This window comes from Humulus lupulus, chromosome 8, assembly GCF_963169125.1.
Source record: "Humulus lupulus chromosome 8, drHumLupu1.1, whole genome shotgun sequence".
Classification (NCBI taxonomy): Eukaryota; Viridiplantae; Streptophyta; class Magnoliopsida; order Rosales; family Cannabaceae; genus Humulus; species Humulus lupulus.
In genome coordinates, this window is record NC_084800.1 from 28,037,651 (window position 1) to 28,061,025 (window position 23,375).

At 39.2% G+C, this 23,375-nt stretch overlaps 3 protein-coding genes across 3 annotated transcripts; 1 reads left to right on the top strand and 2 right to left on the bottom strand.

Moving 5' to 3' along the window:
* Nucleotides 1-279: 279 nt before the first annotated feature.
* Nucleotides 280-14,015, top strand: LOC133796534 (putative disease resistance protein At3g14460). Its single transcript, XM_062234088.1, has 3 exons — nt 280-814; nt 969-1,747; nt 11,547-14,015. The coding sequence occupies exons 2-3, from the start codon at nt 1,423-1,425 to the stop codon at nt 13,610-13,612; spliced, it is 2,391 nt and encodes a 796-aa protein (XP_062090072.1). The 5' UTR covers nt 280-814; nt 969-1,422; the 3' UTR covers nt 13,613-14,015.
* LOC133793619 (uncharacterized) lies at nt 5,592-11,051 on the bottom strand. Its single transcript, XM_062230932.1, has 2 exons — nt 10,627-11,051; nt 5,592-5,744 (listed from the first exon to the last, which is right to left on the bottom strand). The coding sequence occupies exons 1-2, from the start codon at nt 11,042-11,044 to the stop codon at nt 5,725-5,727; spliced, it is 438 nt and encodes a 145-aa protein (XP_062086916.1). The 5' UTR covers nt 11,045-11,051; the 3' UTR covers nt 5,592-5,724.
* A 6,301-nt stretch (nt 14,016-20,316) lies between the features above and the next one.
* On the bottom strand, nt 20,317-21,390 carry LOC133795199 (uncharacterized). The gene has a single exon (XM_062232658.1). The coding sequence runs from the start codon at nt 21,388-21,390 to the stop codon at nt 20,317-20,319; it is 1,074 nt and encodes a 357-aa protein (XP_062088642.1).
* Between the last annotated feature and the right edge of the window lie 1,985 nt (nt 21,391-23,375).

Here is a 23,375-nt window from a genome sequence, read left to right on the forward strand (position 1 = left end):
TGAAAATTTGGAATCAAGAATTTCGGTAAAATTAGTGTCTCATATATCAAATCAATCTAATTGTGACTTTATATTAAAACTTAACTTAACTTGATGTTGTAATAGAGCAATAACAGTAAATTATAAATAAAATATTAAACACAAGGCGTCACAATTATATTGTTTTGACACAATACAATAGACACACTAATTTGATTTGACAGAGATCTTGATTCGAAAATTTATCACTAGCAAACTAATTTCTTAGCATTTACTTCCTCTTCTTCTTCTTCTTCTTCTTCTGTATTCTCTAGTTTTCCACTATAGTGACGAGAATGATTAATAATCTTGATGATCTTCCAACCTCAGCCTCTAGCTCTATGTCTTTTGACAAGAAATATGATGTTTTCATTAGTTTTAGAGGAGAAGACACTCGCTGTAATTTCACTAGTCATCTCAATAATGCACTCAAGAAGAGTGGAATTGATACCTACGTTGATGATAGACTTGATAGAGGAAAGGAGATCTCCAAGGCTCTTATGAATGCCATCGATCAATCAAAGTTCTGTGTGATTGTCTTCTCTCGCAACTATGCAACTTCGAGTTGGTGTTTGGATGAGTTGGTGCATATTTGCAAATGCATAGAAAAGAAGACTCTCATTGCTCTACCTGTTTTTTACTATGTCGATCCATCTGATGTGCGAAGACAAAAGGGAAGTTATGAAGCTGCGTTTCAGAAAAATGAAGGAAGTTTTAGTGAAAATAAGATAAAAGAATGGAGGGATGCTCTAACTACAGTAGCTAATCATTCTGGATGGAGCAACTCCAAGACCAGGTAGGTTCTATCTCTTTCTAACTTTACTCTATTGTTTGTATTAATTATTTCCCCTTATCATATTATTTAGATGTGGCTCTATCTAGAAAATAGTCTCGTATAGTTTGTTTTAATTTAGAGATCAATTAACTATAAGTATATAAATTTAATCAAGGAACGATGCTGAGTTAGTTGATAAAATTGTCAATTTTATACAAGAGAAAATGGATGAGGCCTCTTCGGCAGAGCAAGAGTTAGTTGGAATGGAGGAAGCCATTTTAGATCTCAGCAAGTTGTTATCCAATTCCAATGTAACTAAACTACATACAAGAGCCATGGCTGTAGAGTTGTTGGTTGCCCCTGTTGTCTCTCTTTCCATTGATGTTTTGATGAAGAACATCACCTCTGGTACAACGAGCTTTTTGAGGGGAAAGATTGATTCTTGTTTCGATGGGCTTCTTGACAATCTAGAGACTACGCTCCTCTCTCTTGCTCAAGTGCTCGTGGACGCGGAGCAGAAGTAGATAAAAAACACCAGAGTTGAGGAGTGGCTAGGCAAGGTTGAAGATGCTGTGGAAGATGCAGAGCATCTCTTTGAGGAAATTGAGTATGATGCTCTGAACTTCAAGATGGAAATGGAGTCAGAACCAAACAAGTCCAAGGTAAGTAAATTCTTCTCCATTTTCAAATCGACTGTTCAGAGAAGAAAGACAGAAATGGAGAAGATTCTAGATCGGTTGGTTACTTTTGAAAAACAAAGGTACAGACTTGATCTGCGAGGAGATGTTGAGAAGATCCAATCACTTAGACCACCTTCAATATCTTCCATAGATCATTCTGAGTTTTTCGGTAGAGATGCTGAAAAAGAATCTTTGAAAAGGATGCTACTGTCAGATGTTAAGGTGGATAGTAAGAATATATGCGTGATTCCAATTGTGGGCTTGGGTGGGATCGGTAATGATAATTATGCAAAGACACAATCCATAAAACTCAAATGAGAGATAGCAAAAAGATGAAGAGAGAAAAAGGAGGCTAGAGTGTATTGCAAATATAGAGAGAATGTATTCTAGGTTACAAAACTAATAAAAGCCTTTTATATAAGGCAAAAGATATAAAATAACAATTATTAAGAAAAAACTAAAATGCCCTCAAATAATAACTCTAACACCCCCCCCCCCCCCTTCAAACTCACGATGCAGCAACAATAAGCATCGAGAGTTTGCCAACTAGAAATTGAAAACGAGAAATAGAATGAGACTTAGTAAAGAAGTCAGCAATCTGTAAAGAAGAAGGAACAAAAGGCAAAGTGATAGTGCCAAGCTTCAGGTGGTGACGAGTGAAGTGACAATCAATCTCAATGTGCTTGGTACGTTCATGAAAAACTGAGTTGTGAGCAATCTGGATGGCACTCTGATTGTCACAATACATAGGAGTGGGTTGAGAATGACATACACCCATATCTACAAGCAGCCATCTTAACCAAAAAATTTCTTTGGTAGTAGATGACATAGCGCGGTACTCTGCTTCAGTGGAAGATTGGGAGACAACAGTTTGTTTCTTACTTTTCCAAGAAATAAGAGAATCACCCAAAAAGATACAGAAACTAGTAACAGACTTCCGATCCGTGGGATCACGACCATGATCAGCATCAGAGTATGCACGCAGCTCCAAGGAAGAAGTGGAGGGAAACAAAAGGCTTTGAAAGATAGTACCTCGAAGATACCTCAAAATGCGAAGAACAGCTGCCCAGTGAACAGTAGTAGGAGAGGCAACAAATTGACTAACAATGTGAACAACATATGCAATGTCGGGGCGAGTGATAGTGAGATAAACCAAACTGCCAACAATAGTACGATACAAAGTAGGATCATGCAAGAGAGTACCATCAGAAGGAGAATACTGAACATTGAGCTCAAAAGGAGTGGCAACTACTTTTGTATCTGTAAGACGAGCACGGTCAATAATGTCAGAAGTGTATTTTGACTGAGAAAGAAGATAGCCTTTTGGGGAGAAGGCAACTTCAATACCTAGAAAATACCGAAGAGGCCCCAAATCCTTCATCTCAAACTGAGAAGCTAATTGAGACTTTAACACTGCAATTCCATCTTAATCATCACCAGTAATGATCATATCATCAACATATAAGGAAAGGAGAATACGACCTGCATTGGTACACTTAACAAATAGTGCTGAGTCATGATTACTTGAGAGAAACCCAAGAGAAGTAACAACATTGGAGAACTTCTCAAACCATGCTCGAGGAGCCTGTTTGAGACCATACAGAGCTTTCTTAAGCTTACAAACTTCTCCATGATTGTGAGGGACCCCAGGAGGAGGAACCATGTAGACCTCTTCATGTAAATCGCCATTCAAGAAAGCATTCTTAACATCCAACTGAGATATATTCCATTGACGAGCAGATGCAACTGCTATAAGAGCACGGACAGTAGTCATTTTTGCAACAGGAGCAAAAGTTTCCTCAAAATCCATACCATACTGTTGAGAAAATCCCTTAGCTACCAATCTAGCTTTGTAGCGTTCAACAGACCCATCAGACTTGGTCTTGATTTTATAAACCCAACGAGAACCAATTGTATGTTTACCAGGAGGTAAAGATACCAAATCCCAAGTATCTGTCTTGTGCAAAGCTGAAAGTTCCTCATTCATAGCATGCTGCCAAAGAGGGTCAGTAACTGCTTCTTTATAGGATAAAGGCTCAGAGAGACAATGAATAGACGCTAAAAACGAAGTGAAAGGGACAGAATAAGACGAATAAACAAAATGTGGTAGTTTAGTAGACTTACGAGTGCGCTGAGGATAGCGAGGAGGATCTACAGTATCAGAAGGATCTAGAACAGCTGTAGGCGGAGGTGTTTCAGAAATGTCAGCCTGCGAAATACCAGTATCAATAGCTCGAGACCTGCGAGAGTAATGACGTGGAAAGGGGACTATAGGAGCAGGAGAAGATTCAGACTCTACAATTTGAGGAACTTGAGGAGAAGAGGTACTTGTATGCTCACAAAAAGGATCAGTATGAATAAGATCTGATTTGGTCAAGTTGTGAGTAGTGCCGGGAATAGAAAAGAAGGGTATATGCTCAAGAAAAACAACATGGCGAGATACATATAATTTTTGAGAAGTTGGATCAAAACAACGATATCCTTTTTGGCCATCACCATAACCAAGGAACACACAAAGTGCAGAGCGTGATGACAGTTTTGTACGCTCTACACTAGGACGAAGAACAAAGCAAGTAGAACCAAAGACTCTCAAAGAAGAATAATCAGATATATGTCCATATAGTTTTTCAAAAGGGGACAAACCTGAAGTGATTGAAGATGGAATCTTATTAATAAGGTTGACTGCAGTGAGAACTGCTTCTCCCCAAAACTGACTAGGCACAGATGAGGACAACAAAAGAGAACGAGCAGTTTCAATAATGTGTTTATGCTTTCTTTCAGCAACACCATTTTGTTCAGGGGTATTTGTACAAGAAGTTTGATACACAGTTCCATCTAAAGCAAGCAAATTACATAATTTATTTGAAGTATATTCACCACCTTGATCACATCTAAAACATTTAATAACAGAAGCATGTTGAGTTTTTACATAAGCTCGAAAACGATCATAAATATCATAGAAATCAGAACGACATTTCATTAGAAAAACCCAACAAAATCGAGTGTGATCATCAACAAAAGAGACATAATATCTAGACCCTCCTTTTGTAGCAATAGGAGAGGGTCCCCACACATCAGAATGAACTAAGTCAAAAGGTGCAACAGAACATGAAGTACTTTTACTGAAAGGTAAAGCAGAAAATTTTGCAAGTTTACAACCACTACAATCAGAAATATCATGAACTTGCAAATCTCCTAAGGTTCTTATAGAAGCTAAGAATCTTAAACGGGAAGCTGAAACATGACCAAGGCGAGAGTGCCATAAATAAAAACTAGACGATGATGGAGACAATCGAAAGGAAGACAGATCAACACTAGGAGCTGCAAATACTGGTAATTTCAGCTCATCCAAAACATATAAACCCCCCCGCCTACGGCCGGTCTCAATCAGCTTCTGAGACTGCGGATCCGGCACATGACAAGAAGTAGAAGAAAAAGACACTGAGTAACCAGAATCACACAATTGACCAACATATACAAGGTTTAGTGAAAGCTTAGGAATATGGTAAACATTAGGAAGCGATAAATGATGACTGACAACAGAACCAACACCTGCTAATGGCATAGGAGTACCATCAGCAGTCATGACAGCACAGATGATGCAGGACACAAGGAAACAAAAGATTTCGAATGTGGAGACATATGGTGCGAGGCTCCAGAATCTAAAATCCATGTAGAGGATGTCATACCTGAAGAGCTAGTAGGGGCTGACCTACCGAAGAAGAGGCGGACATGGCATGTGGCTGCATGGTAAGAAACTTCTGAAACTGTTCTGAGAGGGCAGCAAGAGCAGGATTGGAAGATGAGGCCCCAAAATCATACGAGTCAGATGGAGGTACAGTAGCAGCGGCATTAAATTGTGGAGGACGGTATGGTCGAGGTTGTGAGTGGTTGCCAAACTGTGGTTGGCTACCATAATGAGGCGGTTGATTACCGAATTGAGGAGGTCTGAGTTGATGTCTTTGTTGCTGAGGTGCACGATTTACTAATTTAGGACACTGAGCCTTCCAGTGACCTTTTTGTTTGCAAAAGCTGCATTCATCAACTCCAACCTTTGTGTGAGGTTTATTCTCATGGTGAGTAAAGTGTCGAGGAGGAACTACCAAAACAAAGGGACTGGGTGCTGGGAGGATGCCTTTTCCTGCTTGAGACTTAAGACGAATTTCATCTGCCAATAGTTCACTAACTACTGAATCAACCGAAGGAAGTGGAGAACGATGCAAAATAGAGCCACGGAGTCCCTCAAAGTCATCACGAAGTGCCATCAAAAACTGAATGTAATGCCCCAAATTTCCTAATAAAGTTTAGGACCTTGATTAGGAGGCCGGGAGGGCCATAATTGATTTATTATAGTATTTAATGATTATATGCATATTTATGTGAATTATATTATTATATGATGGTAAATTCATGCATATGGGAGAATTTATTATTGTGAGGGTATTTTGGTAATTTGGCCTGTTGATGGCATATTTGTAAATTGGGTGCATAATGTAATTTGTGAATGAGATTTTATTATTATTGAGATATATTCGAGCTATTCGACATGAGACGGTCATGTATAGTGGATTAGCGGTTTTGTCATAACGGGGTAAATTTTGGGGTAATAGAAATGTTTATTTGGTGATGGATTGGGAGTATTTGAGATCAGGGTGAAATTCTGGAAGTTTTGACTATAGTGTCCCCGGGGGTGTTTTCGGGACCCCGAGCACTAGGTTTTATTTGAGGTTACTTAAGCTTGAAGTAGCTTGTCAGATAAGAACGTACGTTAGAAACCTCTCGTTCTCTCTCAAAGACGGTCCGTTTTACCGTTTGAGCGTTTTCGAAGATATCTTGAGTTCTAGGAGTCGGAATCAAGCGATGGTCGAGGCATAGCGATCCTAGGAAAGAATAGAAGCTTCTTAGCCGAAGGATTTGACGGAAAACAACCCAATCAAAGGTAATTGAAGTTTAAGTTTTGAATTATTTCGAGTTTCTAAGCTTTGAATTGATTTTGTGAATCGTTGAGTTTTCGGTTTGTTTGAACCTTGGGTTTTGAGGTGTTGGGAAGCTTGTGAACTTTGCTTTGATGATTGGGGAATGTTTAGGTGTGTTTTTGGGGACTTTGAAGTGTTGGAAACACGTTGGAGAATGGTTCTGGGTTGGGCGCCGCGGCCCTAGCTCGAGTTAGCAAGTGGCCTTTCTGTTTCGCTGGGCGCCGCGACCCTTGTGTGGGGTGCCGCGGCGCTTGCCTCTGGAATTGTGGGGGCCGCGGCCCAAGGTGCTAGGGCCGCAGCCCTTGCCCTGTTTTCACCCCGTTTGCTCGTTTTGACCCCAGGAACTTAGCTATGGGCCTCGGGAGTGTCCCTACTACTTGGATTAGTTTGGATTGATCTCTTGGAGGCTAGATATTGGTTTGGAAACCTTTGGGTTATCTTGTTATTGATGGTGTTCTATGTTTGGTTATGATTAGGTGACCGCTAAGGGCTTAAAGGTTGACCGTTCTCAAGGGTCGTTCTTATATTGGTTCTAGCTCGGATTTGAGGTAAGAAAACTGCACCCTGTGTAAATGTGACATGCATGGCTATTATGATGCATGTTGGTTGTTTACTGAGTATGACATGCGTGGTTATCATTAATGCATGTTGATTGACTATTATGTGTGACATGCATGGCTATTCTTGATGCATGTTGGTTGACTATTAAACGTGACATGCATGGCTGTTATTGGTGCATGTTGGATGGTTGAACATATTGCATATGATGCATAAGAAACATGTGAATAGGACATGATTTGTGTACTGGATGTGATATCGTTCAGAGCTTGAGCCTCTGTGTTAATGCATAGTCCTAAGTGTACTGATATCTGTTAGTAAGCATGCTAAATACCTTGTTTATGGACATTGGACATGTGATATATGTTTGGTGGCATGGCTTACCTGTGTATGGCATTGACTTATTAGTCAGAATCGACAATGGTGTCAGATCCGTCTGTGAAGCTGTGACTTATTAGTTAAGTTCACCACGGGCTGAGCACTGGTCGTGTTTTACCGACCTAAGGGTCAGAGGTGGCAGTGCGTTGTGAACGCCGGGCCAAATAAAGATTAGATCTAATCGAGGTCGGCATTGAATGACTCATATGGGGTATTAGTGCTGGACCGACCGGAAGGTCAATGGGAACTATAAGCGCTTGCCTGGTCTACGACTAGATGACTATAGCTAAGGTATATGACCCCGGTGACTGTTTGTCACAAGGCTAAGGGACGTTGTCCATAGTTTCGACTCTAGAGTCGTGAGGAAGGTTATGTTGGTGACAAATCACCTTGCACCTGTCCTAACCAAGCTTATGAAAGAACCACTTATCAGTTGAGCCCTGGTGACCCTATCGTCACATGGCTAGAGGGAGCGATGCTCATTATTGTGACTTTTGGCTATTGTCACCTATCTGTATGGACCGTTGGTTCTGAATGGTTACTTTGGTTATTGTTGATATTATATCATGATGTATTATGTTTTCTTGCTGGGCTTCGGCTCACGGGTGCTACGTGGTGCAGGTAAAGGCAAAAGGAAGCTGGACCATCCTTGAGTTGGAGAGCTTAGGTGATGACGTGTATGTAATGCCCCGGATTCCCTAATGTGGTTTAACGGCTGGATTTGTAGGCCGGGAGGGCCATAATTGTTTAATTTTGCCATTTAACGTGTTTATGCGTGTTTATGAGAATTATGTTATAATATAATGTTAATTGTAAGCATGTCGATGATATATGTGAGACCACATTATGATGTGGGTTTGTTCGAGCTGTTCAACATGAGACGATCGTAGTTATTGATTAGCGGTTTAGTCACAACAGGTTTAAGTGTCGGGACTTGGTTTGAGTCTCGGGGTGATTTTGATGATTAGAGCGTTACCGGGAGATAAAGGGTAACGGGATGTGAATTATTGGTGTTTGAGATTATTGAGAATAACGGGAATTGGAGAGCGTTAATTAAGATTAACGAGTTAGGAGGAAAGTACCAAAAATGCCCTTGGGAGTCTTTAGAAACCATTAATTGACCTAGGGGTAAAATGGTCATTTCACCCCTAGGATAGATATAACCTTATTTAGCTGAAAAAGGTGATGGAAAAACAGAGTATCTTTGAGAGTTCTCCCGTACCTTCTTTTTCTCTCTGTTCTTTGTGGTTTTTGAGCCAACTTTGAGGATTCTAGCTTGGGAAGCAAGCCTTGGGAGTTTGGGAGTGTGTTCCATCATTGAAGAGCTTCATAAGCCAAGCTTTGGGTAAGTTTCTAACCATAGTTTCTCTGGTTTGCTCTGTTCTAGTTTTGTTTTGCAGCTGAAATGTTTAGGGTGAATTCATGGGTTTTGTTGGGAGTTTTGGCTAGGGTTCCCATGCTTGTGATGTTTGGGGTATGTTGGGATGGTTTTTGGGTCAAGAATAGGCTTTGGAAGCTTGGGAATTGAGTTAGAAACGAAGGAGATGAAGAAGGTCGGTTCAGGGAGGTTTTTGGCTGGAGGTAGCGCTACAGTGCCCACCCTAGGGCGCTATAGCGCTCCTCAGGAGGCTTTCTGGTGCTTGGGAGTTTCTGAGTATAGCGCTGTGGCGCTAGGTTGAGCGCTGTAGCACTACCCTGTTCCTTCCAAACCCCATTTTGAGTGTTTTTAAGAGTTTTTGACTTGGGGTTTCAATCCTTAAGGCCCGGGATCGATTCTACTCACCGTGTGGGCATGTTTCGAGGTCCCGAGGATGGTGCTTAGGTTAAGACCCTATTATTGTGGATTCTCATTAATGGAGGTTATAATTGGTTGTGATTAGGTAACCGCTAAGGAACTAAAAGACCGATCGTTCTCAGGGGTCGTCTTTATCATACTTCTCGCTCGAACTTGAGGTAAGAAAACAGTGTATGGACACAGTTGCACCCTGTACAGGTATATGACATGCATGGTTTGATATTGAGGCATGTTGTTTGTTATATGTGAACGTGGATTGCATATCAAATGCTAATGATTGCTAATCACCTGTTTAAGACACTGACTAGTCAGGGACCGACTCTAAAGTCGATGATCACGCATTGAATGGCTCTATGGCATTAATGCGGGACCGGCCCTAAGGTCGATGAACTTACAAGCGCTTGCCTGGTCTACGACCAGATGACTATAGCCAAGGTATATGACCCCGGTGACCGTTTGTCACGTGGCTAAGGGACGTTGTCCATAGTTTCGACTCTAGAGTCGTGAGGAAGGTTATGTTGGTGACCAATCACCATGCACCTGTCCCGAACAAACTTATGAATGAAACACTTATCGATTAAGCTCTGGTGACCCTATCGTCACATGGCTAGAGGGAGCGATGCTCATTACTGTGACTTTCGGCTATTTTCACCTATTTGTTGGACTGATAGTCCTGGATGATTATTATGATCGTTGTTGATATTATACCGTATCTTATTGTGTTTTCTTGCTGGGCCTTGGCTCATGGGTGCTACGTGGTGCAGGTAAAGGAAAGGAAAAGCTTGGCTAGCCTTGAGTGGAGAGCTTGGGCGATGTGATGTACATACAGGGCCGCTTGACCGCCACGGTCGAGGAGTTCTCAGAGGGACTAGGGGTTTACCCTATTTTTGCCGCTTAGGCCGGCGGAGTTTGTAAATTTGGAACTGTAGCGACTCTTTTGTAATACGAACTACTTGTAAACATTTTCAAAGGCTCATGAGCAGTTTATTTACTTAATGAAATGTATCCTTTCCTTTTTACTGGTTTTCCACCTTAACCTGATAATAACACTTAGATCACGTTTTTAACCAAAGGACTCGGGTAGCGGGTCAAATTTCCGGTTCACCGTTCTCCGTAACTGTTCTGGGGTAGCCAGGGCGTTACAGTGTACATATGCAGCTGCTCGTCCGCCACGGCCGAGGTTTAAAGTGGAACTAGGGTTGAACCCTGTTTTGCCGCTTAGAACGACCTGTTGTAAATATTTTCTATAATAGACTCGTGAATTATATTTTCGGGATCCCAATGTATATATTAAACGTTCTAGTGAAACGTTACATCTTAACCAAAGTTTTTAATCCCTAAACCGCTAATCATACTTAGTTCACGATTTTGGCCAAATGACTCGATTAGCGAGTTTAGCACTGTTTACAAGGCACACCGTAACTGTCCCAGGAGTTGGGGCGTTACAGTGAACCAATCGTTGTTCCTCCCTACGAGCAATATATGGTGCAAAAGCTCGTAATTCTGCAGATTCAGTAAGGGCCAATTGATCCCATAGATCTGTCATAACTGAATAGAACTCTTGAATACTCATATCTTTCTGTTCAAGAGCTCTAATATCTGATTCTAATTGATATTGCTTTGCAAAGTTAGACTGAGTATACAGCCTTGCAAGATGGTCCCAAACTTCCTTCGTTGTTTCATACTTGGCTAGTTGGGTACCTATGGAGTGTTCTACAGAGTTGTTTATCCAAGTAATAATTTTTGAATTATCCACTTCCCAATTTTCTAGCAAAGTTGCATAATCTGCTTTGTCATTTGTTGGTTTAACCAAAGTTCCAGAAACATAACCCCACATCTTTTTCCCTTTCAAATTTTTTTTCATGACATAGTTCCAATAAGAATAATTCTTTCCATCTAACCTTACACTAATGGATTGAAGGGAATCATCTCTATTACTTGCCATTTCAGAAACAAATTTCCAAATGCTATCTCAGACAAAAGTTCCTAAAATTCTGCAATCTGACGAAACCCTAAAATTTCAGAATGAACACGAAAATCACATACCGAATTACTGCAAAGATGCTTCGACCCAATTTGCTGCAATACGAAGGAGACCCAAGCTATGGTTACGCTTAAGAAATTCAATTCCATAAACCCTGCTCTGATACCATGATAATTATGCAAAGACACAATCCATAAAACCCAAATGAGAGATAGCAAAAAGATGAAGAGAGAAAAAGGAGGCTAGAGTGTATTGCAAATATAGAGAGAATGTATTCTAGGTTACAAAACTAATAAGCCAAACCTTTTATATAAAGCAAAAAGATATAAAATAACAATAATTAAGAAAAGACTAAAATGCCCTCAAATAATAACTCTAACAGATAAAACTACTCTTGCTCAAGCTGTTTATAATGATAATGATGTTAACGAGCATTTTGAACTCAAGGCATGGGTTTGTGTCTCAGATGAATTTGATGTTATTAAGGTAACAAAAACTATCTACGAAGCAGTTTCTAGAAATGGTTGTACTAATGGGGACTTGAATGTGCTACAAGAGAAGATACAAAATATTTTGAACAAAAAGAAGTTCTTAATAGTTTTGGATGACATCTGGAATGAAGAGTACAACTTTTGGGATACAATAAGGGTGCTTTTCAAAGTTGGGGCACAATGTAGCAAGATAATTGTCACAACAAGAAGTGATTTAGTTGCATCAATTGTGGGAACGACTGGATCTCGCCATCTTGATGTGTTAAAAAAAGAAGCTTGTTTTAAGTTATTTGTGAAGATTGTATCTGGCAATGAAGGATTCACTACAACAGATTCAAACTTGGGAAGAATTGGCAAAGAACTTGTTAAGAAATGCAAAGGATTGCCCTTAGCTGTGAAGGCAATTGCAAGTCTCTTGCGCTTTACAAATGTTAAGGAATGGAAAAGAATAGCGGAGAGTGATATTCTGAAGTTATCAGTTGGGGGGAAAGATATTCTTCCGACTTTGAGATTAAGTTACCATTATTTGCCATCACACTTAAAACGATGCTTTGTTTATTGTTCTATGTTTCCTAAAGACTACAGATTCAGAAAGGAGGAGTTGGTCCCATTATGGATGGTAGACAATTTATTGGAGTATTCAAGTGGAAATAGGGCTATGAAAGAAGTGGGATTTGAGTACTTTGATGATTTAGTGTCTCGATCATTTTTCCAACCTGCAAGTGAATACGAAAGTCGCGATTCTTTTGTAATGCATGATCTTATGGTTGATTTGGCTAATTTTGTATCTAAAAATAAATTTGTTTGCGTGGAGGAAGACAAGACGTATGACATTGGAATGATGAGGCAAGTACGGCACGTTTCATCTAATCAAGTCGACAGCAATGTGTGCAAATTAATTTCTGAAGCAACTTGGTTGCGTACATTTTTGCTAGTTACTAAATATTACTTCCATTCGAATACATTTCTGCCAGTTCTAGTGAGGCATTTGAGATTTATATCTTTGGCAGGTTATACGCATTTGAGAGAATTGCCCGAGTCTGTAGGTGAATTAAGACATCTTCGCCACTTGAATCTTTCCTGGACTTCAATCCAAGAGTTGCATGGATCTATCTGTTTACTGTACAATTTACAGACACTAAACTTAACTGGATGTAAGCATCTCTCCAAGTTGCCTGAAAATTTCCATCGTCTCATTAATTTGAGATATCTCGACATGAGCTTCTGTAAGTTTTGTACCTTGCCACCACTTGGACAATTACCCGCTCTCTCAACTCTTTCGATTGAATCATGTGGTGAAGTAGAATTGCTGGGTGTTGATTTTTATGGGACCAGTTCTTCCAAATCATTTCCATTGTTGGAATCCTTGACATTCAAAAACTTGTCGAATTGGAAGGAATGGTCACCGCCGAAAGCAAACATGGAAACATTTCCAAAGCTAACATCACTTACCATACACCGGTGTGAGAAACTGATAGGAGATTTGCCTCACCTCCTGCCATCTTTAACAAAGCTTGATATTTATGATTGTCCGGAGCTTGCTTCTTCACTCTCAGTGATGCCAGCTGCCACTAGTGTATATGTCAGGCAATGTGCAAAGATTGCAGGATTCAATTTATGCAGTAGTCTTCAAAATTTTGATGATTTGGAAGACCTATATCTCATGAATTGCAACAATGTGGACTTTTTACCGCCCTCTAGTTATGAATCCCTTCAGAAACTTTATGTTCACAATATTTCTAGCTCCTTCAAACTGCTTCCTCTAGATTCCTTTCCCAACACTAAGAATGTCACAGTTTGGAAGTGTGAAAATCTAGAAGCTTTCTCACTATTAAATATCCTTAACTCTTATCTACTCTCTCCATCTTACAATGTCCGAAATTCACATTATTACCTGAGAGTAATCTTCATTGTCCAATTCTTACTCGACTCCTCTTCTATTTCTGCAACAAATTAAAATTTTTGCCTGAAAAACTGCCTTGTCTCCTCCCTTCTTTACGACAGCTATCGATTTATGGTTGTCCAGAGTTGAAATCATTTCCTAGATGTGGGTTGCCTTTCAGTTTGCGTGAGCTCACCATTCAAAACTGTAACAAGTTGATTGCTTCACGAAAGAATTGGAATTTACAAGCACTTCCTAATCTGACAAGCTTTTGTATTGGAGATTATAATCGTAAAGATATGGAGTCCTTTCTGGAGCAAGGTTTCCTTCCGACTAGCCTTACCTCGCTTAAAATCACTCATGTTGCTTTTCTTAAAACCTTAGACGAGAAAGGGTTTCAAGAACTCAAATCCTTGAAAGACCTAATCATCCATGAGTGCCCTTTGCTGGAACAAAAGTATGAGTGGCAGACAGATGGCTGTGGTCGTAGGAAGATTTGTTACATCCCTCGGCCTCAAGTGCACCACACCCATCAGTCGACAGCTCTTAATTAAGCCATGATTTCTGAGACTAAAGAGGATCGCCCAGAATCCAAGACGACACACCTAATTAAAAACCCTGATTTCTCAAAGGCTAAATCTTCATCTCTTTCTTTCTTTCCCTTGTAAATCGAATCTTATATAATCCATTCCGTATGACCAAAATGGGACTTTAGAGGCTGCATGCAAGTACCAGTGATGAGCCTGTTGATCAGGGGGTTTCAACACCCCAAAACAATGAAGATGATGAAAAACATAATGAAGGTTAGTTAACTTTTAACATATATATATATAATACAAGTTAGAGTGCTGTTTTCACCCAATACTTTTTCCAATGTATTATGATTGTGATTTTTACGTTTGCATTGAAAAATACGAATATGCAGAGCAACAGCAGGAAGGGTTTTTTTTTTTTATAAGAATCCTTCACCTAAGCTCAAATATTGTTTTTCAACTTCTTTCCTTTGCAGAGGCTACAAGGAAAAATAAAAACAAGTGAGGACTCTTTTTCCAATTAGAGAAGGTTTAATGATTATATTTTATCTAAACTTTTCATTTAGAAACTCTTATTTTCTTCCCATACAAACAGGAATAAGGATCTCCATCAGATTGAGAGCAGAAGCCATCTAATGAAGCGTGGAAAACCTTGGTCTTTTTCATGGTTGATGACGTTCCTTTCTTTCTATTTTTTTTTTCTTGTTTACATTTATTTTGGATTGATTTATTGAGATTTTTTTTCCTTTTAAGACTTATCTGCATCCCTCTCCAACCTGTTTTACTTTTTCTTTACCTCATTAAAGTTGGTGTTGTTTCCAGTAACTTATGGAGGACCGCCTCTGAAGAGAAGATGGCGTTGGAGCATCTTTATAAAACAATGTATAATTCAGTTTTCCCAGCAGCTGAAGTGCATCATCAGGTCGCATTTTGGGTTTTATATAAATATTTGCATTACTTCTAATAAGGGAAATGGAAAAACTATTTGTAATATGAAATGGATTTAAACATTGGTGTTGTTTACTGGTGACTAGGTTAGGAAACACATTAGAAGCATATTTTTAGCAACAGGATGCTCTTTTGAATTGGTGAGTTTTCTTGCTTTCAGCTACATGTATATTTCTTATAGTAGTTCTATTCATATTATCATCTCATTCAAAAGCCTCTCACATTGACAGGGTTGCTGCTCACGAGACTCCAAATGCAAGAAATAAAACTATGCTTCAGTATGATGATGTGATGAAATTGGATTTCAGAACTCATGTTGATGGTAATACCAGCTGTGTGTTGCACATGTTTATATATCTATTTTATATTCGTCCTTCTAGTGATTGTGTTTGTGATATTTTAAGGTATACCCTTGTTTAGGATTCTTTTTTTTGGGTGTTGCATATGTTACTCTTGGCTGGAGTTATCACACCATTTATTGTTTGATCAACAGGATTAACTATTGAGTGTTGACTATGCATTTTATTTTGCGTTCAACCCAATGTTTGATCCGTTGCTTGAACCTCACGTGAAGCAACCAATAATGGTACTTGGTTCCAAGAAAGATGAAGAGAACAACTTATATTATCGTACATATCACTATATAGGATGTTAATGCCCAAGTGTAAATTTTTCGTATGTTCATTTACTGATCATCTTTATTGTCTCTTACCCTCTGGATATACTGTTTTTTTGTACTATTTCTTAGTTGTCCTTGTTTTGTCCCCTTTGTGTTTGGTTTTTAAAACCGGAGTATTTATATTAGAGTTTTAATTCATTCTGCATTATTGCGTTATTAATTGAACTGGTTTAAAATGCAGTATAATTTTTTAGCTTTCTACTGATTATGCAGGAGGCTGGAATGGATGTTCATCTTTTTGATAATGGTGCTGCAATCCAAGCGGTCGTGGAGTCTTATGAGATTGAAAAGAATGGAAAGGTGCATCAAGGTATGATATCTAATGATACTATCTCTGATGTAACAACTGTTAACTAGGAGAAGAACATGTTTCTTTCTGTTAGAACAGAGGCGTAATCAAAGTGATCAAGAAAGAGAATGAAAAAATGGTGATGGAAATGAACAATGGAGATGAGTGAAAAAGAATGTATTGTATTGAAATGAACCACGCCCCAATTATACGAGAGGATAGGTTTATATAGAGTACAGAAAATAAGAAAGACTAACAGAATAATTAAAGAAAGATAAGTCAGCTGTTTAAGAAAGCTGTTACAATATTCTGTTAATCAAGTAACTAATTCTGACTCTTCTTACTAATCGTTGACTGAGTTGACTTGGTCTTCATTAACACTTTCTATTTTTTCCTTTTGTTAGTTTGACGCTGTGTTTAATTATTGAATTTGAATTTGTTTTTTGCACCATCTTTATGAGTTGTATATGTGACGCTAACATAATGTAGTAAAACAGGTGATTAAGGGACTTGATGAAGGCCTGCTGAGCATGAAAGCAGGAGGGAAACGCCGACTCGGCATTGCGGGATCAGTTAAGACTTTCCTTTCACCTTTGGCTTAATTACTACTAATACTCATATGAAAATAATCCATGTTTGGTTTGATCTGTCATTAACTTTGGTGTGTTTTCTGATCAGTTGGCATATCCTAAAGGTTTTTACCTCAGCTCAGCTCCAGGAAGGCCGAGGTTGGCTCCAAAAATAGTCCAATCGTCTTTGACATGATCTTGGAAGACGTATATATACCAGGCATGGAATTTGAGGAAGAAGAATAATGACAAAGTTTCTTTTGCAATTGCTTGCTTTATATACTTGACCATGGAATAACGGGTCTTGGTATATATGTGCACGCAGCTGTAGCACTCAATGTGTTCCAAGTGATAATTATGCAAGGACACAATCCATAAAACTCAAATGAGAGATAGCAAAAAGATGAAGAGAGAAAATGGAGGCTAGAGTGTATTGCAAAAATAGAGAGAATGTATTCTAGGTTACAAAACTAATAAGTCAAGCCTTTTATATAAGGCAAAAGATATAAAATAACAATAATTAAGAAAAGACTAAAATGCCCTCAAATAATAACTCTAACACCCCTCAAACTCACGATGCAGCAACAATAAGCATCGAGAGTTTGCCAACTAGAAATTGAAAACGAGAAATAGAATGAGACTTAGTAAAGAAGTCAGCAATCTGTAAAGAAGAAGGAACAAAAGGCAAAGTGATAGTGCCAAGCTTCAGGTGGTGACGAGTGAAGTGACAATCAATCTCAATGTGCTTGGTGCATTCATGAAAAACTGAGTTGTGAGCAATCTGGATGACACTCTGATTGTCACAATACATAGGAGTGGGTTGAGAATGACATACACCCATATCTACAAGCAGCCATCTTAACCAAACAATTTCTTTGGTAGTAGATGACATAGCGCGGTACTCTGCTTCAGTGGAAGATTGGGAGACAACAGTTTGTTTCTTACTTTTCCAAGAAATAAGAGAATCACCCAAAAAGATACAGAAACCAGTAACAGACTTCCGATCCGTGGGATCACGACCATGATCAGCATCAGAGTATGCACGCAGCTCCAAGGAAGAAGTGGAGGGAAACAAAAGGCTTTGAAAGATAGTACCCCGAAGATACCTCAAAATGCGAAGAACAGCTGCCCAGTGAACAGTAGTAGGAGAGGCAACAAATTGACTAACAATGTGAACAACATATGCAATGTCGGGGCAAGTGATAGTGATATAAACCAAACTGCCAACAATAGTACGATACAAAGTAGGATCATGCAAGGGAGTGCCATCAGAAGGAGAATACTGAACATTGAGCTCAAAAGGAGTGGCAACTACTTTTGTATCTGTAAGACGAGCACGGTCAATAATGTCAGAAGTGTATTTTGACTGAGAAAGAAGATAGCCTTTTGGGGAGAAGGCAACTTCAATACCCAGAAAATACCGAAGAGGCCCCAAATCCTTCATCTCAAACTGAGAAGCTAATTGAGACTTTAACACTGCAATTCCATCTAAATCATCACCAGTAATGATCATATCATCAACATATAAGGAAAGGAGAATACGACCTGCATTGGTACACTTAACAAATAGTGCTGAGTCATGATTACTTGAGAGAAACCCAAGAGAAGTAACAACATTGGAGAACTTCTCAAACCATGCTCGAGGAGCCTGTTTGAGACCATACAGAGCTTTCTTAAGCTTACAAACTTCTCCATGATTGTGAGGGACCCCAGGAGGAGGAACCATGTAGACCTCTTCATGTAAATCGTCATTCAAGAAAGCATTCTTAACATCCAACTGAGATATATTCCACTGACGAGCAGATGCAACTGCTATAAGAGCACGGACAGTAGTCATTTTTGCAACAAGAGCAAAAGTTTCCTCAAAATCCATACCATACTGTTGAGAAAATCCCTTAGCTACCAATCTAGCTTTGTAGCGTTCAACAGACCCATCAGACTTGGTCTTGATTTTATAAACCCAACGAGAACCAATTGTATGTTTACCAGGAGGTAAAGATACCAAATCCCAAGTATCTGTCTTGTGCAAAGCTGAAAGTTCCTCATTCATAGCATGCTGCCAAAGAGGGTCAGTAACTGCTTCTTTATAGGATAAAGGCTCAGAGAGAAAATGAATAGACGCTAAAAACGAAGTGAAAGGGACAGAATAAGACGAATAAACAAAATGTGGTAGTTTAGTAGACTTACGAGTGCGCTGAGGATAGCGAGGAGGATCTACAGTATCAGAAGGATCTAGAACAGCTGTAGGCGGAGGTGTTTCAGAAATGTCAGCCTGCGAAATACCAGTATCAATAGCTTGAGACCTGCGAGAGTAATGACGTGGAAAGGGGACTATAGGAGCAGGAGAAGATTCAGACTCTACAATTTGAGGAACTTGAGGAGAAGAGGTACTTGTATGCTCACAAAAAGGATCAGTATGAATAAGATCTGATTTGGTCAAGTTGTGAGTAGTGCCGGGAATAGAAAAGAAGGGTATATGCTCAAGAAAAACAACATGGTGAGATACATATAATTTTTGAGAAGTTGGATCAAAAAAACGATATCCTTTTTGGCCATCACCATAACCAAGGAACACACAAAGTGCAGAGCGTGATGACAGTTTTGTACGCTCTACACTAGGACGAAGAACAAAGCAAGTAGAACCAAAGACTCTCAAAGAAGAATAATCAGGAATATGTCCATATAGTTTTTCAAAAGGGGACAAACCTGAAGTGATTGAAGATGGAATCTTATTAATAAGGTTGACTGCAGTGAGAACTGCTTCTCCCCAAAACTGACTAGGCACAGATGAGGACAACAAAAGAGAACGAGCAGTTTCAATAATGTGTCTATGCTTTCTTTCAGCAATACCATTTTGTTCAGGGGTATCTGTACAAGAAGTTTGATACACAGTTCCATCTAAAGCAAGCAAATTACAGAATTTATTTGAAGTATATTCACCACCTTGATCACATCTAAAACATTTAATAACAGAAGCATGTTAAGTTTTTACATAAGCTCGAAAACGATCATAAATATCATAGAAATCAGAACGACATTTCATTAGAAAAACCCAACAAAATCGAGTGTGATCATCAACAAAAGAGACATAATATCTAGACCCTCCTTTTGTAGCAATAGGAGAGGGTCCCCACACATCAGAATGAACTAAGTCAAAAGGTGCAACAGAACATGAAGTACTTTTACTGAAAGGTAAAGCAGAAAATTTTGCAAGTTTACAACCACTACAATCAGAAATATCATGAACTTGAAAATCTCCTAAGGTTCCTGTTGAAGCTAAGAATCTTAAACGGAAAGCTGAAACATGACCAAGGCGAGAGTGCCATAAATAAAAACTAGACGATGATGGAGACAATCGAAAGGAAGACAGATCAACACTAGGAGCTGCAAATACTGGTAATTTCAGCTCATCCAAAACATATAAACCCCCCCGCCTACGGCCGGTCTCAATCAGCTTCTGAGACTGCGGATCCTGCACATGACAAGAAGTAGAAGAAAAAGACACTGAGTAACCAGAATCACACAATTGACCAACAGATACAAGGTTTAGTGAAAGCTTAGGAATATGGTAAACATTAGGAAGCGATAAATGATGACTGACAACAGAACCAACACCTGCTAATGGCATAGGAGTGCCATCAGCAGTCATGACAGGCACAGATGATGCAGGACACAAGGAAACAAAAGATTTTGAATGTGGAGACATATGGTGCGAGGCTCCAGAATCTAAAATCCATGTAGAGGATGTCATACCCGAAGAGCTAGTAGGGGGGCTGACCTACCGAAGAAGAGGCGGACATGGCATGTGGCTGCATGGTAAGAAACTTCTGAAACTGTTCTGAGAGGGCAGCAAGAGCAGGATTGGAAGATGAGGCCCCAAAATCATACGAGTCAGATGGAGGTACAGTAGCAGCGGCATTAAATTGTGGAGGACGGTATGGTCGAGGTTGTGAGTGGTTTCCAAACTGTGGTTGGCTACCATAATGAGGCGGTTGATTACCGAATTGAGGAGGTCTGAGTTGATGTCTTTGTTGCTGAGGTGCACGATTTACTAATTTAGGACACTGAGCCTTCCAGTGACCTTTTTGTTTGCAAAAGCTGCATTCATCAACTCCAACCTTTGTGTGAGGTTTATTCTCATGGTGAGTAAAGTGTCGAGGAGGAACTACCAAAACAGAGGGACTGGGTGCTGGGAGGATGCCTTTTCCTGCTTGAGACTTAAGACGAATTTCATCTGCCAATAGTTCACTAACTACTGAATCAACCGAAGGAAGTGGAGAACGATGCAAAATAGAGCCACGGAGTCCCTCAAAGTCATCACGAAGTGCCATCAAAAACTGAACTAATCGTTGTTCCTCCCTACGAGCAATATATGGTGCAAAAGCTCGTAATTCTGCAGATTCAGTAAGGGCCAATTGATCCCATAGATCTGTCATTACTGAATAGAACTCTTGAATACTCATATCTTTCTGTTCAAGAGCTCTAATATCTGATTCTAATTGATATTGCTTTGCAAAGTTAGACTGAGTATACAGCCTTGCAAGATGGTCCCAAACTTCCTTCGCTGTTTCATACTTGGCTAGTTGGGTACCTATGGAGTGTTCTACAGAGTTGTTTATCCAAGTAATAATTTTTGAATTATCCACTTCCCAATTTTCTAGCAAAGTTGCATAATCCGCTTTGTCATTTGTTGGTTTAAATAAAGTTCCAGAAACATAACCCCACATCTTTTTCCCTTTCAATTTTTTTTTCATCACATAGTTCCAATAAGAATAATTCTTTCCATCTAACCTCACACTAATGGATTGAAGGGAATCATCTCTATTACTTGCCATTTCAGAAACAAATTTCCAAATGCTTTCTCAGACAAAAGTTCCCAAATTCTGCAATCTGACGAAACCCTAAACTTTCATAATGAACACGAAAATCACATACCGAGTTACTGCAAAGATGCTTCGACCCAATTTGCTGCAATACGCCGCAAAAGCTATGGTTACGCTTAAAAAATTCAATTCCATAAACCCTGCTCTGATACCATGATAATTATGCAAAGACACAATCCATAAAACCCAAATGAGAGATAGCAAAAAGATGAAGAGAGAAAAGGGAGGCTAGAGTGTATTGCAAAAATAGAGAGAATGTATTCTAGGTTACAAAACTAATAAGCCAAGCTTTTTATATAAGGCAAAAGATATAAAATAACAATAATTAAGAAAAGACTAAAATGCCCTCAAATAATAACTCTAACACCAAGTATTTATTTTTTGGTTGAGCTGTTTATAGAATTTGACAAGCAAATGCTAAAGTTGTTTGGACCAAGTTTGCTTTGTAGCTCTTTCTTTGTAATTGACAACGATACAAGACATGATGCTATATAAAGTGTGTGAAGAGAAGGTGATTCAAATTAAAGTGGGAGCTTGGTTGTGTAGCTGACACTCATGGAGCTGCCGAATCAGTCGTGAAATCATTTGCTGAGATCTTTTTCTCATTCCACAGATTGTCTGGGCATGGAAAGGACAGAGTTTGTTGAGGAAATCATTATTTTTGCATAATATTGTGAAATTAAACAGGAGAGTCGGTAGAAGATCGAAGCACAGAGAAAGAGAGAAAGAATGATGCTGCATCGGTGAATGAATAGCCTGAGAGAAACTTAGTGTAAACCCAGGGATGTTTGTGATAAACATAGACCTCTGTGTTTATAATCTGTAAATTCTGTGGTTATAGTGGACTTATTGGCCAAGCCAGCAAACTGGACGTAACGTAGGACACTCAAGGGTGCTCCAAACCACTATAAACTTTCCTGTGTTCGATGTTCACATTGCTCTGATTATTTCTGTCTTGTGCTGTGATATTGAGCTTGGTTATGCAGTGTCTGCATTTTCTGTATTTAAGCTCTTGAAGATTCTTGGTTGTTTCATAGCATTTGGATTTCATTGCTGACTATATATATTATCTTCCTGATTAGTCATTAATCTCTTTCTTTCACTTTGTCAATCTGAAGATGTCGAGGAAAGAGACCATTAATATTCTTAACCAATAGTTTTAATTACGTTGAAATTGGTAATTAATTTCATATTAGATTGGGTGGAGAGATGAGATGAGAGTAATTCTAATACGAGCAATTAATTTAATATTGTAAAATAAAGAAGAAAGAGATAGCATTTGTAATGACCAATATTTTGTGTATGACAAATTAGGAGTGGACTTTGAAGAAACCTTTGCCCCAATTGCATGGTTGGAATCTATTCGGTTATTTCTTGCAATTGCATGCCATCTGAGAATTAAATTACATCAAATGGATGTAAAAAATGCGTTTCTGAATGGTATTCTCCAAGAGGAAGTTTATGTGAAACAACCTCAAGGTTTTGAGGACCCTTAGTTCCCTGACTATGTTTTCCACCTGAAAAGGCCCTATATGGGTTAAAGCAAGCTCCTCGCGCATGGTATGACAGACAAACTGCCAGGGACTATCGAATGGATTCACCCGTGGTAGTGCAGATAATACCCTCTTTATCAGGGACTATCGAATTTGGTTTATGGTATTCATGTGATACAACTATGTCCCTGGTAGGGTATAGTGACTCTGATTGGGCAGGATCTCTAGATGATAGGAAAAGTACTTCTGGGGAAAAGTACTTCTGGGGGTTGTTTCTATATCGGGAACAATTTGGTGTCTTGGTTTAGCAAGAAACAACATTCTATTTCACTCTCCGCTGCTGAAGCAGAGTACATTGCGGCTGGCAGCTGTTGTACTCAGCTCATCTGGCTCAATAAGATGCTTACTCATTATGGCTATCCCCAAAAGTCATTGACCCTCTTT

Bases quoted from the DNA above. Each gene is read 5' to 3' on its own strand.
- LOC133793619 (XM_062230932.1), bottom strand. From the start codon at position 11,044: ATGAAAAAAAATTTGAAAGGGAAAAAGATGTGGGGTTATGTTTCTGGA. The intron at 5,745-10,626 runs GTAACGCCCCAA...CATTACATTCAG, and splicing joins GGAACAACGATTGGTTCACT to TTTTTGATGGCACTTCGTGA.
- LOC133796534 (XM_062234088.1), top strand. From the start codon at position 1,423: ATGGAAATGGAGTCAGAACCAAACAAGTCCAAGGTAAGTAAATTCTTC. The intron at 1,748-11,546 runs GTAATGATAATT...TAACTCTAACAG, and splicing joins TGTGGGCTTGGGTGGGATCG to ATAAAACTACTCTTGCTCAA.
- LOC133795199 (XM_062232658.1), bottom strand. From the start codon at position 21,390: ATGGCAAGTAATAGAGATGATTCCCTTCAATCCATTAGTGTGAGGTTA.